The sequence below is a fragment of the Triturus cristatus genome, chromosome 1_1 (assembly GCF_964204655.1).
Source record: "Triturus cristatus chromosome 1_1, aTriCri1.1, whole genome shotgun sequence".
NCBI classification, from domain to species: Eukaryota; Metazoa; Chordata; class Amphibia; order Caudata; family Salamandridae; genus Triturus; species Triturus cristatus.
The window spans coordinates 1294372931-1294390117 of NC_140579.1; the positions used below are offsets into that span (position 1 = coordinate 1294372931).

The window sequence follows — 17187 nt, forward strand, 5'->3', positions numbered from 1 at the left end:
TACATCTACACAGTAGTGTTTGGTAAATGTATGTATAGTGGACCATGTGGCTGCTCTACATATTTCCTGCAAAGGAATGTTTCCTAGGAAAGCCATGGACGCCCCTAACTTTCGTGTTGAGTGGGCTCGTGGGGGAATCGTTAATGCGCGTTTAGCTTTTTGATAGCAAATTTGAATACATTTAACGATCCATCTGGCTATACCTGCTTTGGAAATGGCGTTGCCCTTGTGTTGTAGAGAAAAAGCAACGAAAACTTGTTTTGTTTTCCTAAAATCCTTTGTTCTGTCTATATAGTACACGAGGGCCCTCTTTACATCTAGTGCATGGAGCATTCTCTCTGCGACATTTTGTGGATTTGGAAAGAAAACAGGCAGTTCAATAGTCTGATTCATGTGGAACTGCGATGTCACTTTAGGCATGAATTTGGGGTTGGTACGTAGTACAACTCTGTTTGCGTGAACCTGTATGAATGGCTCTTGAACGGTTAGTGCCTGGAGTTCACTAACTCTTCTTAACGAAGTGATTGCCACTAGGAAAGCTACCTTCCAGGTGAGGAATTGAATCTCACATGAATGGAGAGGTTCAAAAGGTGGACCCATTAATCTGGTGAGGACCACATTGAGGTTCCACACTGGTGCCGGTGGGTGTCTTGGGGGAATCACTCGTTTGAGTCCCTCTAAGAAGGCTTTGATGGCAGGCACTCTGAATAAAGAGAGGTGCTGCCTGTTTTGAAGATAGGCTGCTATCGCGGTTAAATGTATACGTATGGAGCTGTATGCCAGATTGCATCGGTATAAGTGTAAGAGGTAACAGATGATGTTTTGAACGGATGCGTCCAGCGGGTTAATGTCATTGTTGTTGCAGTAAATGACAAACCTTTTCCATTTAGCCGCATAGCAAGCTCTGGTTGTGGGTCTTCTGGCCTCCTTGATGATATCCATACATTCAGGTGGCAGGTTTAGATAGCCAAACTCTAAGACTTCAGGAGCCAGATTGCCAGGTTCAGCTGTCGCGATCTGGGTGCTGAATTTCGCCATGGTTCTGCGTTAAAAGTGCGGGTGTGATCCGCAGCCTTTGATGCGGCACCACAGAAAGTTCTAGAAAGGTGGTGTACCATGGTTGGCGTGCCCATGTGGGAGCAACTAGGATGAGTGTCAGTGAGTGTTGTCGCAGTTTGCGTGCCACTAGCGGTATTAATGGCGCTGGGGGAAAAGCGTACGCAAATCTGCCGGACCAGTTCATCCATATCGCATTGCCCTGTGACTGCGGATGTGGGAACCTGGCGGCAAAGCTTTGGCATTTTGCGTTTTCGTTTGTGGCGAATAGGTCTATCTCTGGATGACCCCACTGTTGGAAGTACGGCTGGAGTACTGACGGATGTAGCTCCCACTCGTGCATCTGGTGGCTGTGTCTGCTGAGCAGATCCGCCATCTGGTTGTCCTTGCCCGGGAGGTGTTCCGCCATGAGGAATATGTTCCTCTGAATGGCCCACTTCCACATGCTCTGAGCCAGATGAGACAACTGTGGAGAGTGTGTTCCTCCCTGCTTCTGTATGTAGTACATGGCAGTCATGTTGTCCGTCCGGATCAACACGACTTTGTTGCACAAGTGTACTTTGAATGCCTTCATGGCTAGGAAGATTGCCATCAGTTCCAGAATGTTGATGTGCATCTTCTTTTGCTGTGTCGTCCATAGTCCCTGCACTGTGTAATTGAGTACATGAGCTCCCCATCCCTGGAGAGAGGCGTCCGCTGTCAGTATCATTTGCGGAACAGGCTCTTGGAACGGTCGGCCCTTGCAAAGGTTTTGTGGATTCCACCAATGCAGAGAGTTGTATGCCCGACCGCTCACCAACACTAGGTCTTTTAATTGATTCCATTGACGTGCTAAGCACTCCTGAAGCGGGCGCATATGTGGTCACGCGTGCGGGACTATGAAAATGCAGGAGGCCATCATGCCTATCAACTCCATGAACACTCGCGCTGGAAGGGAGTGTTGAGGTTTGAACTTTGTGATCAGCAGTTGCATGCTGTTGATCCTCACTAAATTTGGCTGAGCTGTGGCTGCCAGAGTGTTTATGGTCGCGCCCAGGTACTGTCGTACGTGTGCGGGTTGAAGATGTGATTTTGGGTAATTTAGTGAGAATCCCAGACTGTGAAGAAGGTGAATGGTGAGGGACATGTGGCTGGCACATTGCTGGGCTGACTTTGCCTGAACAAGCCAGTCGTCCAGGTAAGGGAAGACGTGAATGTGCTGTCTCCGTAGATGTGCAGCCACTGTCGCTAGGCACTTGGTAAAGACCCTGGGTGCAGTCGTTACTCCGAAGGGGAGAACTTTGAACTGATAGTGATGCCCCTGAATAGTGAACCTGAGATATTTTCTGTGCGATGGGTGTATGGGTATGTGGAAATACGCATCTTTCAAATCCAGTGTGGCTAGGAAGTCTCCCTGACTGAGTAGCGGTAGAACCTGCTGTAGGGTGAGCATATGGAAATGCTCTGATAGAATGTAGTGGTTGAGGGGTCTCAGGTCTAGTATAGGTCTGAGAGAACCGTCCTTTTTTGGGATTAAGAAGTACAGAGAGTACACCCGTCCCCTGTTGGTTGACGGGCACGACTTCTATTGCACCTTTTTGCAGCATACTTAGTACCTCCTGCTGCAATAATGCCAAGTGCTCTACGGACATAGGACGGTGCTTTGGTGGTATGTTGGGTGGAGTGGACGTTAATTCTAGACAGTAACCGTACTGGATAATGTCCCTGACCCACCTGTCTGTCGTGATGGTTTTCCAGACTGACAGGAACTGCTGGAGTCTCCCCCCGACAGGTGTTATGTGGTCGGGGGGCAGGGAGAAGGCGTCACTGTTTGTTATTGGCGGAGGACCTGGTGTTGCCGTACCCACGTCCTCTGCCTTTGGTGCTGGATCCACGATATCCACCTCTAGTGGTTTTATCATAGTTACTTTGCGTGCCCCCTTTATTGTACTGTTGCTGGGACCCCTGACCTCTAGCTGCTCCTCTATTCCCGGGGCGACGAAAGGAGCCACTACGAAACTGCTGCGACTGCAGAGCCCCCATTGATTTTGCAGTTTCAGTGTCTTTCTTAATTTTTTCGAGGGTAGTGTCAACCTCAGGGCCAAATAAATAGTCTGGGTTGACCGGTTGATTTAAGATATTGTTCTGAATCTCAGGCTTGAAGCCTGAGATTCTCAACCATGCGTGCCTCCTCAACATGACGCTTGTGTTGATCGCCCTTGCTGCAGTGTCGGCTGCATCCAGTGCGCATTTGATGGACGCATTTATAAGGAGTTGTCCCTCTCTGATAAGGAGCTCCGCTGCCTCTTTGTATTCATCTGGCAAATGTTGTAGCAGTGATTCTAGTGTGTCGTAGTGGGACCTATCATAACGGGCCAGGAGTGCCTGTGTGTTGGCAATGCGCCAGATGTTTGCCGCTTGCGCTGCTATCCTTTTGCCTGATGTCTCCAGCACTTTGGACTCCTTGTCGGGGAGAGAACAACCATGGAGTCTAAAGGTAACTGACCCCCAATGTACATAGGGTCTTCGGGTGCAGGCTTGTATTTCTTTTCGATTCTGGGGTTCAGCACCCGTGCCCTGGTTGTTTCTTTAAAAGGAATATGCTACTTACCAGTATGCATCTGTTCTTGGCATGTAGAGCTGCAGAGTTGTACACTTAGCATAGATCGCCATCTGGTGTTGGGCCCGGATGTTTGCAGTTTGTTTTTCTTCTTGGACAGTCTTTGGAAGTCACGAGTTTGGTGACTCCTCCTTCGGTCCGTACTGCGCATGGGCTTCGGCTCCATCCTCAGATTGTTTTTCGCCAACAGGGAAATGATGGAGCTTGGTAATCACAGTGAGAAACCCATGTGTGTAGTATCTAAATAAGATGTACTGGAACGGATACAGGTAGCCGGGGAGGCGGGTGGGCGTGTACAACTCTGCAGCTCTACATGCCAAGAACAGATGCATACTGGTAAGTAGCATATTCCGTTCGAGGCATATGAGCTGCAGATTGTACACTTAGCATAGATTATATAGCAGTACCCAACCCTAGCGGCGACCACCGGTATCCGTTGCAGTGGTTTGAAATAGTGTCTTTAGTACAGCCTGGCCCACTCTAGCTTGCTGCTTGGAATGCACATCTACACAGTAATGTTTTGTGAAGGTGTGCGGTGTAGACCATGTGGCTGCTTTGCAGATGTCATCTAAGGGTATATTCCCTAGAAAGGCCATAGAAGCCCCTAACTTTCTTGTAGAATGGGCTTTAGGCGGAACAGATAATGTTCTTTTAGCCTTTTGGTAGCAAATCTGTATGCATTTTACAATCCACCTAGCTATCCCTGATTTAGAAATGGGGTTGCCTTTATGTGGTGGAGAGAAGGAGACGAACAATTGTTTAGTCTTCCTGAAGGGTTGCGTTCTTTGTATGTAGTATAGCAAGGCCCTTTTTACATCGAGTGTGCGTAAGGCTCTTTCTGCAACAGATTGAGGTTGCGAGAAGAAGACAGGTAATTCCACCGATTGATTGAGATGAAAGGGGGAAATGACCTTGGGCAGGAACTTCGGATTTGTGCGAAGTATGACCTTGCTGTGATGTATTTGTATGAAGGGTTCCTGTATAGTGAACGCTTGTATTTCACCAACCCTTCTAAGGGAAGCGATAGCTACGAGAAAAGCTGTTTTCCAGGTGAGAAACTGTAGCTCGCATTTATGCATTGGTTCGAAGGGCGGACCCATTAGTCGTGTAAGAACTAAATTTAGATTCCATACAGGGGAAGGTGGTGCCCTGGGAGGAATTACTCGTTTAAGGCCTTCCATGAAGGCTTTAATAGCGGGCACTCTGAAGAGAGATAAATGCTGTCTGTTTTGTAGATAAGCAGCGATCGCTGCTAGGTGTAGGCGTATGGATGAATATGCCAGGTTACACCTGTGAAGATGGAGCAGATAGCATATGATGTGCTGTATGGATGCATCTAAAGGGTTGATTGTATTGTTACGGCAGTAAATAACAAATCTTTTCCACTTTGCGGCATAACATGCTCTAGTGGTAGGACGTCTGGCTTCCATGATGATGTTCATGCAATCAGGGGGAAGGTTAAGGTATCCGAATTCTAGGATTTCAGGAGCCAGATCGCCAGGTTGAGCTGAGCTGGGTCCGGGTGCCTGATTTCTCCATGGTTCTGGGTTAGGAGGCATGGGGATAGGTGCAGTTTTTGATGTGGTACCACTGATAGTTGTAGTAGCGTGGTGTACCACGGCTGCCTGGCCCACGTCGGAGCTACCAGAATGAGTGTGAGGGAGTGCTGTTGTAGCTTCCTGACCACTAATGGAATTAGTGGGAGAGGTGGAAAGGCGTATGCAAATCTGCCTGACCAGTTCATCCATATCGCATTGCCCTTGGACAATGGGTGTGGGTATCTGGCGGCGAAGCTTGGGCATTTTTTGTTTTCGTGGGTGGCGAAGAGGTCTATCTGAGGATGCCCCCACTGTTGGAAGAATGGCTGAAGAACTTGCGGATGCAGTTCCCATTCGTGTAGTTGTTGCGTTTGTCTGCTGAGCAGATCTGCCATGGTGTTTTGTACGCCTGGAACGTGTTGTGCCAGGAGAAAGATGTTTTGGGGAATTGCCCATCTCCATATGCTCTGGGCTAAGCGGGAGAGCTGGGGAGAGTGTGTCCCCCCCTGTTTTTGGATATAATACATTGCAGTCATGTTGTCTGTGCGAATGAGGACTGCTTTGCCCGAAATCTGTTTTTGGAAAGATTTTAGGGCTAGAAAGATCGCCAAGAGCTCCAGATGGTTGATGTGGAGCGATTTTTGCTGTGGCGTCCATAGACCTTGCATTGTGAGGTGTAGGAGGTGCGCTCCCCAGCCGGAGAGCGATGCGTCCGCTGTTAGAATCACCTGAGGAACCGGGTCCAGGAACGGCCGCCCTTTGGAAAGGTTTGTGGTGTTCCACCACTGCAGAGAATGATGTGTGCGGCCGTCCACCAACACCAGATCCGTCAGCTGACCCTGGGCCTGGTTCCACTGTTGTGCTAGGCACTCTTGAAGTGGACGCATGTGTAGTCTTGCATGGGGCACTATAAAGATGCAAGACGCCATCATTCCTATGAGCTTCATGAACACTCTTGCTGGAAGAGAGTGTTGGGGGAAGGAATGTTTTGCGTAAGGCTTGAATGCTTGTGATTCTGGCTGTGTTTGGATAGGCAATACCTTTGGAGGTGTCTATAGTGGCCCCGAGATATTGCTTTGTGTGAGATGGTATGAGGTGGGACTTTTGGTAGTTCACCGTGAAGCCTAGCTGGTGGAGCAGTTGGATGGTGCTGTTTGTATGCTGCACGCATTGGTGGTAAGACGCGGCTTTTATCAGCCAGTCGTCTAAGTAAGGGAAGACGTGAATGTGTTGACGTCTGAGGTGTGCTGCTACTACCGCTAGGCATTTGGTAAACACTCGTGGTGCGGTGGTGACCCCGAAGGGGAGAACCGTGAATTGGTAATGTTGCCCGTCCACCACGAACCTGAGGTATTTCCTGTGAGAGGGGTGTATTGGAATGTGAAAGTATGCGTCTTTCAGATCCAAGGTTGTGAGAAAATCTCCCTGACAGAGGAGCGGGAGGACTTGTTGTAGGGTGACCATATGGAAATGGTCTGAATGTATGTAGGCATTTAGAGGCCGGAGGTCCAGAATGGGCCTGAGGGTCCAGTCTTTCTTTGGAATTAGGAAATATAGGGAGTAAACCCCTAGATTTTGCTGATTGATGGGGACCTGCTCTATAGCGTGTTTTTGGAGGAGGGAGAGTACCTCCTGTTTGAGCAGTGTGGAATGTTCTTGAGACATTGGGCGGTGCCTTGGTGGGATATTGGGTGGGGTAGATGTTAGCTCGAGACAGTACCCCGACCGGATGATTTGGGTCACCCATTTGTCCGATGTTATGGACTCCCATGCGTGGATAAAGTTTTGTAGTCTGCCCCGACCGGAGTGGAATGGTCTGGGGGGAGCGGAGGGAAGTCATTGTGTGGGCGGGGTGGCAGAACGGGTGTTGTTAGTTTTGCCCCTGCCCTTATTGTTGTTGCCTCTGTAACCACCCCTTTGGTTGCCCTTTGAAAAGGTATTTTGAGGAGGGGATTTGTAGGAGGTAGAGGTGCTATCGGTGGAGAAGCCTCTGCCTGTGCCACGAAAGGAGGAGCGTCGAAAGGAACGTTTAGACGCTTGTGTTTGGAGTGCCCCCATAGACTTTGCTGTGTCTGTGTCCTTTTTCATCTTTTCCAACGCTTCGTCTACCTTGGGCCCAAAGAGAGTTTGTTGGTCAAAGGGGTGATTGAGTATGGACGCCTGGACTTCAGGCTTAAACCCTGAGATCCTGAGCCAGGCATGGCGACGAAGCAGGACACTGGTATTTATGGCTCTAGAAGCAGTGTCGGCTGCATCGAGGGCACACTTAATGGAGGTGTTTGTAATGAGTTTACCCTCCTGTATTAGCTCATGAGCCCTACGCTTGTGTTTCTCGGGGAGGTGCTGCATAAGAGCCTCAAGTTCGTCGTAGTGTGCTCTGTCATAGCGCGCAAGTAGCGCTTGTGTGTTTGCAATGCGCCAAATGTTTGCAGCTTGAGAGGCGGTGCGCTTGCCAGACGCGTCTAGGAGTTTGGATTCCTTGTCTGGCGGTGGGGCTTCTCCTGAGGACTGGGAGTTAGCCCGCTTTCTAGCTGTAGAGACAACTAGGGAATCTAAGGGAGCAGGCCCTTAATGTATGCAGGGTCTGTGGGTGCCGCCTTATACTTTTTCTCCATTCTAGGGTTTAGTACCCTGGCCCTGACAGGGTCTTTGAACACCTCTGCGGCATGCTTGGTGACACCCTTAAGCATGGGTAAGATAGAGGTGGATTTGTCCTGTATGTCGAATGTATCCAGTAAGAAGTCGTCTTCCACTGGTTCAGTGTGCATGTCCACCCCATGGTAGTGTGCTGCTCTCTGCAATAAATGATGGAACCCTAAGGAGTCCTCTGGAGGAGATGGCCTGGATGGGTATAGGTCGTCCTGAGGAATATCGGGTACATCAGGGTTATTGTAATCCTCCCACGGGTCTGGGGTCCCTGGTGGAGTGGGATTCATTGGGGCGTCTGCCGGATAATTGTCCGGGTCCCCGTCGTCCGGATCTGGGGACGGGGCCGGAGAGTAGTGAGGTAAAGGTGGCGGAGACCTGGGAGGGGGAGGGGGTGGAGGAGGTGGAGGAGGTAGGGGAGGTGGTAGTGGGGAGGGCACTCTGAGGGGAGAAGTAGCAGAGTCCTTCCGTTTGGGTGGTGGAGGAGGAGCCGGAGTATCAAGGCGTCTTTTCTTGATAATTAAAGTCAATAGTCCAGTCTTTGGATCTTTGGACAGAGTCTTTTGTAAAGGGTCTGGTGTAAACAGAGCCAATGGCGTCGAATCGTCCGTCGGCACCGGTGATTTCGGAACCGAGGACTTCGATGGTTTGTGTGCGCCATGCTTTTTTGGGGCCTCCGGTTTTTTCGGCGTCGAAGGAGTTTTCGGTGCCGGAGCGCCGGTGCCGACCGATTTGTGTTTGGTCGGCACCGAGAGTCCAGGCTTCGGCACCGGTGGCTTCGGAGTCGAGCTGGATATTGCTTTCTTCGGTGCCGGATGCTGTTTTTCGGCACCGGGCGTCGGCTGGCTCGATCCCGAGCTGCCGTGAGACTTTGGAGGCTTCGACACCGGGCCCGAAGGTGGGGTGATCGAAGCTTTGGTCTTGGTTTTGCCCAGGCCGGCAGGCGAGGGAGTAACCTGAGTCTCTTTGGTTTTGGGCGCGGGGGTGGGAGGGGGCACAGTACTCACGGCCCGCTGCGCCGGTGTGATGTCCTCCACGTCGGAGTCGTCGGCCTCGGAAGCGCTGACGACGTCTTCTTCCTGCTCGGTGTGTGTTTGCCCCGAAGCTTCGGCGCCGTCTCCGAAGATGTCCGGTGGAGCTGCAGACGATGAGTGCGCCATGGTGCGTCGAGCTTTTCGATCCCGGATGGTTTTCTTCGATCGAAAAGACTTACAGGCGGGGCAGTCTCTGGCCTCGTGTTCCGGAGAGAGGCAAAGATTACACACCTGATGGAGGTCGGTGTGGGGAAATTTAGACCCACATTTTGGGCACTTTTTGAACGGAGTCCTTTCCATCGGCCGGGACCGGAGTCGAGGAGGGCCCGAAGGCCGGTGCCGATGTACGGGATGGAGAAAAGTGCCGCTTCGAGAGATGAAGATGATGATGAAGAAACTCGAAGAAACGAGGATTTTCCGTCGAGGCTGGAACCGTAGAAGTTCAAAGCCGGAGCACGAAGTATCACATCCGAGCCCGATGGCGGAAAAAAACAATCTGAGGATGGAGCCGAAGCCCATGCGCAGTACGGACCGAAGGAGGAGTCACCAAACTCGTGACTTCCAAAGACTGTCCAAGAAGAAAAACAAACTGCAAACATCCGGGCCCAACACCAGATGGCGATCTATGCTAAGTGTACAATCTGCAGCTCATATGCCTCGAACATGTCTTTTGAAGGTTTTAGAACTCCCTTCAACATTGGCAGAGTTTTGACGGTTTTCTCAGAGGAGGCGAAAGTGTCCACTAAGAAATCTTCTTCTACAGTGTCAGAATGGAGTTCCACTCCATGATTGGCAGCAGCCCGTTCTAGGAGGGCATTAAAGGCAGCAGTGTCCTCTGTGGGAGATGTCTTTATATTGTAAAGCTGCGTGTCAGGAGTATCTGGTGCGTTACCCTGGTCGGTGGGGTCATCCCATGCCTGATCTGGGTCTTGCAAGTGATCATCAGGATCGATATCCCCAGGGTAGGTGGTATCATCCCCTATATAGTCCTCTCCTGCGTCTGCCTCTGAATGCGTAGGAGAAAAGGACGGCGGATCCTGAAGGAAGGGTTTAAAGTGTTCATGAAGCACTGGTGCGGAACCTGCCGGCAATTTGTGTTTCAGAGGAATTTTGTATGAGTCCAAGCCCTTCTCTGGCGTGATTTTCCGCTTGCGGAGCATCAACCTACCAGTGTTGGCGTCGATAAAGTGTGCCTGTGAAGGCTCGATATCGGTTTGTCCAGTGGATAGTGACTGTGTTTGGCGGACACGTGTCCGAATTTCGAACATTTTCGGTGCCTTGGGCGGCGGCAATCCAAATGTGATGTGCGCCGGCGCAGAGTGCGATTTTGCGGCCTTGTGCGTTTCGGGACCCGACGTAGGTTGGAGGGTTGCCCGGTCTCTGATGCGTTGCAACGATGCGGAGACCTGTTGCAAGGTGAACGCAGATGGCGCCTTGGAACCGATCGGCACCTTGGAGGTAGGCGTCGAAGCGGCATCCGACTTATTTCCAGTCTTTGGGTCGTCGATCCGAAGGGAGGTATCGACGCTCGTCGGAGTCGATGATAAGGCAGGCGCCGCCGTCTTCGATGTCGACGCAGACGGGTCGACCACCTTGACCTTGGTGGGTTGGGACGTAATCTTCGGTGCCATAGGCCGAGGCGCCTTGTGGGGAACGAGGGCTTTCTTCTTTGGCTCGGCACCGGTCGCGGTGAGCTCGGCACCGAAATCTCGTTTGGTGCGTTCGGTGCCGATGACCTGTGCCGGCGTCGAAGGAGTGGAGGGCTTTGAGGCCTTCGATCCGATCGCAACCTGTTTCACTTTCGGTTTCGATGTAACCGGTGCGACGGACGGTTTCGGTTTCACTGAAGGGAATCCAGTCGTCTTCGATATTAATGGCTCCTGTGAAATGTTCGAGGCCGGGCCTTGAGGCGGGGCCGAAGAACCGTGTGACTGATCTTGGGTAAGGCCCGCAGGCGATCCCTCGACCTGAGCCTTATGACGACTTAGTCTCTCGGCCTCCGTATCGACGGGTTGGCTTAGCTCTTCGCTGGAGCTATCTTCCTCGTCCCCAAGGGCCTCATTGTAGTCTCCTACCTCTTCGACGACGTCTTCGCCCTCAAAGAGCACCTCATCGCCGTCTTCCGATCGGGAGTCATGTTCGGAAGCGTGGCTGGAGTCTACGTCTTCTACGCTCTCGGCGTCTTCGTCCTCGGTGCTAAAGATGTTGGCCAGGGCAGGCGCCGATTGCTGTGCCTCCAATCTCGCTGCCCGTCGATTCCGGAGAGTCTTCTTCGAGCGGAACCGGGCACAGGCCATACATTTCGACTCATCGTGATCCGGTGAGAGACATTTGTTGCATACCGGATGGACGTCGATGTGTGGGTATTTCGCGTGGCATAAAGGACATCTCTTGAAGGGAGTCCTCGATTCCATCGTCGATCGAAGTTCGATGTTCGGACCAAAGCGGATCCGAAAAGCGTGAAGAAGGTGCTAAAACACAAAATAAACTGGTCGATACCGAACGGGAACAGTACCGACGTGATCTAAAGGCCTTTTGGCCTTAAACTAAAGATTCTGAACTTGAGCTAAGATAAGCACATCCGAACCCAATGGCAGAAAAAAACAATCTAAGGATGGAGAGGATGCCCATGCGCACTGTAGTCCAGGGGAGGAGCCACCTATCTCGTGATACTTCGAAGACTCTTCCAGGACAACAATGTGCAATCATCCGGACCCAACACTAGGCGGCGATCTATGCACAGATATGAATTGAGCAGCCCACATGCCTCGAACTAGATAGGTATTCGAGTAAATTTAAGTAGTCACTGAAGGAGAAAGTATTAATGCAAAATTAAATAATGAGACAGATAAAAGGGTGTCATTTTTCTTTTTTTTTAGCTAATCCCTGCACCCCCAGAATCGTCTGTCTGCAGAAGGAGGGCAGGACTTAAGGTAAAACTCAGGTTATGCCCCATCTGCTACTTACACAGTTGCAGCACAGAGGTAAGCTTGCCCGATCACTCTCAGATTTAAATGTAGTAACAAGCCTCCTTGTGAACGTCGGTTTTGCGCCCCATGCAGCAGTGTGCGACGCCAATTCTTTCCCCAAGCACTGCTGTATGTCTGCATCACACATCGGCTGAACCTCACCCATGAACACTGCACTCTACTGACTCAGAGACCGGACCCAGCAGGACACTGGGCCACTGCTGCCAGCTGCGTCCGGCTTGAAACAGCCTCCCTTCTGGATACCGCTCCGGGCACTGACCTACACCCGGATACAGATGCCAGACCGGAGCACACTGTGCCCGATGGGCTATGCTCACGTGCAGCCTCACATTGTGAACTCCAGCCGCGCATTAGTGACAGTGAGAGGTCAGTATTTGCTTACATGAAAGACTGGGCGAGGTACAGCACAGCAGGTGCACCACTTTGCAAACAAATGCATCTTAATGCAAATAATGAGGAATGTTACACATGCAAATTAGAAAGCAGGTAGTAAAGTACACCACCAGTTCGATGTAAAGCGGTGTAATACTCCCACCCAGGCGGTTCCAGGGGCGGGCAGATGGCATGCTTACCAATGTGAGAATCTATTTCCACAATCTTTTCTATGCTGGCAGGTTCCATGAGTGGGGACGTGATCCTCTTCTCCACAGCCAAACATACCCCCTCCGAGGTCTGGATCCCGATAGCAGTGGAACCGAGCTAGAAAGAGGAGGGCAACCATAAGCATCACTACCATCATGAAGGGCAATATAAAGAGGATACAGTACACAAAGGAAAAGGCGCCTCGACAGAGTCGGGGAAACCAGAAATCCATCATTTCAAGAGTGCGGGAAAAGTTAGACACTCCATCAAAGTACAGCACATGCACAACATGGTGAGCGACAGTATTAAGTACAGATAGCAATAGTGCACACTGCCACACACATGAACAGTTCAGTTACAACACATGCACGCTTCCCTCGGCGCGAGTGTGTTTGTGTGACTGTTCTGGGGACACTGAAGGGTGATAGTGGCTAATAGAAGTGTATGTGAGCTGGTGCAGCAGATCACAAGTTGTGTGTAATGAGGACTATCACATTCTGGCAGTTTGTCTGTGACGATGAAAGATGGTTTGAGAGGGTGCGACACAGGACCAAGTGGCAGTAATGGAGAAACCAATACAATTACAAAGGCCATCAAATAATAAAAACATTAAGCCACTGTGGATGAAGCAACGAAAACAGACACCTTTAAATTTCACGATCGTGTGAAAGTACAAACTGCATTGTGTTAGTGCATTCAGTAAAGTGAACTTCCTCATGCAATTAATGGTTTAAATAATGTCCTCTTTAAGAGTTCACGTGAGATTTGGTGCTCACTAACAGTAACTGGTGGGCTGTGATCATCAGTTAAACACTGTAGGGGGGAAAATCCCTAGTGCAGATGTCCTCCCTCTTGAATGTATGCCTTCTTTGTGGGCCTTTCGGTGCCGAAGCTAGTAAAGCTTTACAATGAAGCGTTGGAACTCGCGAGTCTCCCCGAACCACTCGTAAGGCACTGGTGACCACCTTGTTCAAAACCGGGAAACCCCCTGATGAGTTATTCACATACTGCTCCCTCTCCATATTAAATGAGGACTGTAAAATACTTAGAAAGCTATTTGCCAACTGGTCGCTTCCTTATATACCATGCCGTATCCATGTCGGCCAAAGTGGCTTCATCCCAGGCTGTAGGACGTCACAAAACATATGGGGTCTTTTTAAAATATTGGAGTAGGCCTCAGCGGTGGCCGGATGTGCACTGTTTTGTCAGTTGACATGCAGAAGGCTTATGATTTCGCTTAGTTGGAGATGCCTCCATGAGGTGTTAGACTTATGGTATCGGAAGCACAGATGGGCTAAGGTCCTCTATACCTTCCCAACAGCAAGAGATCACACTGGCTGTGTAAGATCAGAGCAATATCAGGTAGGCAGGGGCACCAGGCAAGACTGCCCCATTTCCCCCTTCTGTGCACACTGGCAATTGAGCCATTTGTGGTACGCCTGACAGATCTGTGGGACTGGGGAATTTCAAACGGGGGCATGCATGAGATGAGTTTCCCTTTATGCGGATGACATGTTGTACCACAAGGAGCCAGAAAATAAGATCACTGATGATTTTGCCAGCCTATATGGGCTGAAGACGAATTGGGGGAAGAATAGCTTGTTCCCATCAAAAACAGAGACCCCCCCCCCCCCCCCCCCCCTGTGGGATGATCCATTAGTGATACTCACTTAAAATGGGAGGCATCCACCTTGAAACACCTGGCAATACAGTTCTACCACGAGATGGCAGAGGTCATGGATAGCAATATTAGACAGGTCATGAGGTCTCTCTGCTCTCAAGTGACCTTCTGGTGCTCCCTTTCCCTTACAGTTGCTGAGCGGATTCACCTTTTTGAAATTATAATGTTGCAGCCTCTACTTTATCATTATCCTAATTCATCAACTATTCTACCTCAGCAATATTTCAAAGAAGTGGACAGCTTGTCATCAAACTTGATCTGGAATGGTGTAGTGAATGAGCCACGTTTGTGGTCTAACACCCTATGATGACCCTCAACCACCACCATTTTAACTGATTTTAGTGTGTTATGTTATCCTAGCCTTAATGTAGGATGGTCTTGCATATGCCTGATTCTCTTCTGTTCTATAATCTTGCTGTCTTTAAGTAGAATAGTCTTGCCAAGAATAAAAGGGTGGTGGGACTGGTTTTTTGGGTGGCTACCAGATTTTGGTATGCTACGTTCTATCTTGGGTGGTGCACTCTTAGTTATTTGTTTTTTAGTTGCATTATGTTGTTGCATTCAATGTGTGTAGTCTATACGTTATGTTTCTTATTATTCCAGAGATGGTTTGCATATTGTTTAAAGTTTTTGTATGTTTGATGGTGTTGGACGATGGTCATGGGTGGAATGTAATGAATGTGCCATTTATATGGATAAATAGCCTGATAATGACCGTCGCCCATCACCATCTCAGTCTTATTTAGCATATTATAACATAATATAGTGACAGCTGCGCTATATAAGAACCCCATACAATACGATACAATGTGTAGGCCTGCCTAGTAAGAATAAGCTATGAAGTAGGGCTTGATTATGTCTCTTTCAGATTCTGACTTTATCTTGCTTAACGGCAGTGCGTGCTATTGGCTTTGGCCTGATCTTATGTCATCTTGCATACTAATTTTGCTCTTTTGCGTGAATAGAGGCTTATGCTTGAGTGACTCCATTTTCTGAGCTGTCACCATTTTCTGAGCGTCACTAGGTGAGAAGGGCATGTTTTCCTTTTCACTTGTTTTTTGCACTTTACTGACCAGAAAGAACTGGATCTTGTCAGAGGAATGTGCTCGCTCTGCTCTGAAGCCATAACAGACGCCTGGCCAGCTGACGCCGTGGCGCGAAGTGGTACGGACTCTGATGGGAAAAGGGGGAGCGGCTCACCAGGAGCTTCGTCTTACGTCTCCACTTGTACTAAAGGAGGTGTCTGGGTTCTGTTCGGTGGAAGTTCATCACAGGGCAGACGTGCAGCTCTGGCGGTGGGGCGTATAGTGTCACTACTGTCTCCTGTTTCAGCCGAAGAAACAGACTCCCCTGTGGCAAAGTGGAAACAGGATGGACAGACAGTTGGTGAGGTGTTCCACTAATTTCTAGTTTTCCTACTGTTCTTGCTTCCTATAACTTTATTTTCAGGTTATATATATAATCTACTGGCGGTCGCCAGTAGATAGTTATAGTTAGGACCGTGTTTCCATAGGAAATCCGCAACATTCTATTTCGAATAACTTTGGCGCCGGTTGACGAATCCTCGCGAAATTTTCAAAATAGGTGGGGCGCTCCGCTCCTACCCTGAAAGTCTCGGGGGGATTCGTCAAGCGGGGGCAGAGAAAAAAGGGGGGTCCCAAAACGCGTTTCCCCCATGCAATTTTCCATAGGGACCTTTAGTCCAAGGTACAGCCCGAACAGCTGAACAGAATTACTTGAAATTTGGCAAAGAGGTAGTCCTCAGCTCAGGGATGTGCCTTTTGCATATATGGAGTCAATCTGTTCAGTAGTTCCTGAGAAAAGCAAAAGTAAATCATATATATATCTGGGCGGAGCCTAACCACACATCTCATCCTGAGATCTGATTGGCTGTCAGCACTTCATCCAAGAAGTGTTGGCAGCCATCTTGGGACCAATATACATGATAGCACCTCATTAAAAAGCATTGCAGTTAATAGAAGGTGTTAAGACTTTAGTTACATTATAAATCATTTGTTGATGGTACCATACTCATTTAAGGAATTGTGTTGTGTTCTAAGGTGATTTTACCATGTGAAAAAGCCTTCTGCTGTGATATCATGAACCATGTTTTAGAGAAAACTATTTTCTCATGCTTTTCTCACAGAGGTTTGGAAGGTGATCTATAAGCTAAACTGAGAGCATATTTTCTGTAAATTCACATTATCTTTCTCAGTCATGTGAGAATGAAGTCTGACATTCTCAGTAAAACATGTACATCCAACAAGGGCAGAGACTGTCAGTTGATTCCTTTGTGTTCTACTGCAGCTTCCCAGAGTGTTCTAAAGAACAACTAGAGCGCTAACAGTCCTACTTATGACAAACGTATGGCACACCTGAAGCCATCTTGATTGGAATAAAGTGGTAACACTTAAAACATTTAATTTAAAAAGGAAAAAAATGAGGGGGTTCATTTTGCCATATAAATTATGATTAGTGCTGCAGAAAGAAAAACACATTTTGACTTCTGAAATCCTTTTTTAATTCATAAAAAAATTCTGACATGCAGACTGAAACATGCACTTTCAATACCAGCAGCAGATTTGCCTGGTGAGCAGTAGCTTTACTACAGTGATCTAATGAGCAACTAGAGTGCTAACATTCAGAATTTATGGAAAATGTGTGACATCTGAATGCCTTCTTGATGGAATCAAAGTAAAAAACTGAAAGTATTTCCTACTGAGGAGACTGCAGTAAATGAGGAAATTAGGAAACCTCATAACAAATAAATCTCCCAAGATGGCCACCAGAGACAAAAGAGCCCAAATGTAGCCCAAATATCACCCAGATGTAGCCCAAATGTAGCCCAATGACAGAATGTCCCAGAGTGTTCTTAAGATCAACTAGAGCCCTTACTGTCTTACTTATGACAAAAGTATGGCATACCTGAAGCCATCTTGATTGGAATAAACTGGTAACACTTAAAACATTTAATTTAAAAAGGAACACAATGAGGGGGTTCATTTTGCCATAGAAAGTATGATTAGTGCTGAAGAAAGAAAGATTAGGGCATATTTTGAGT

At 48.9% G+C, this 17187-nt stretch overlaps 1 protein-coding gene across 4 annotated transcripts in view; it reads right to left on the reverse strand.

Annotated features, from left to right (window-relative positions):
- The window catches only part of PSMA5 (proteasome 20S subunit alpha 5), a 189817-nt gene that overhangs the window by 16025 nt on the left and 156605 nt on the right, over positions 1 to 17187 (reverse strand). For all 4 annotated transcript variants that reach the window (XM_085652970.1, XM_085652979.1, XM_085652963.1 and 1 more), the window contains exon 3: positions 12436 to 12562. In XM_085652970.1, the coding sequence (XP_085509096.1) occupies positions 12436 to 12562 (127 nt within the window). The remainder of the gene's footprint in view (positions 1 to 12435; positions 12563 to 17187) is intronic.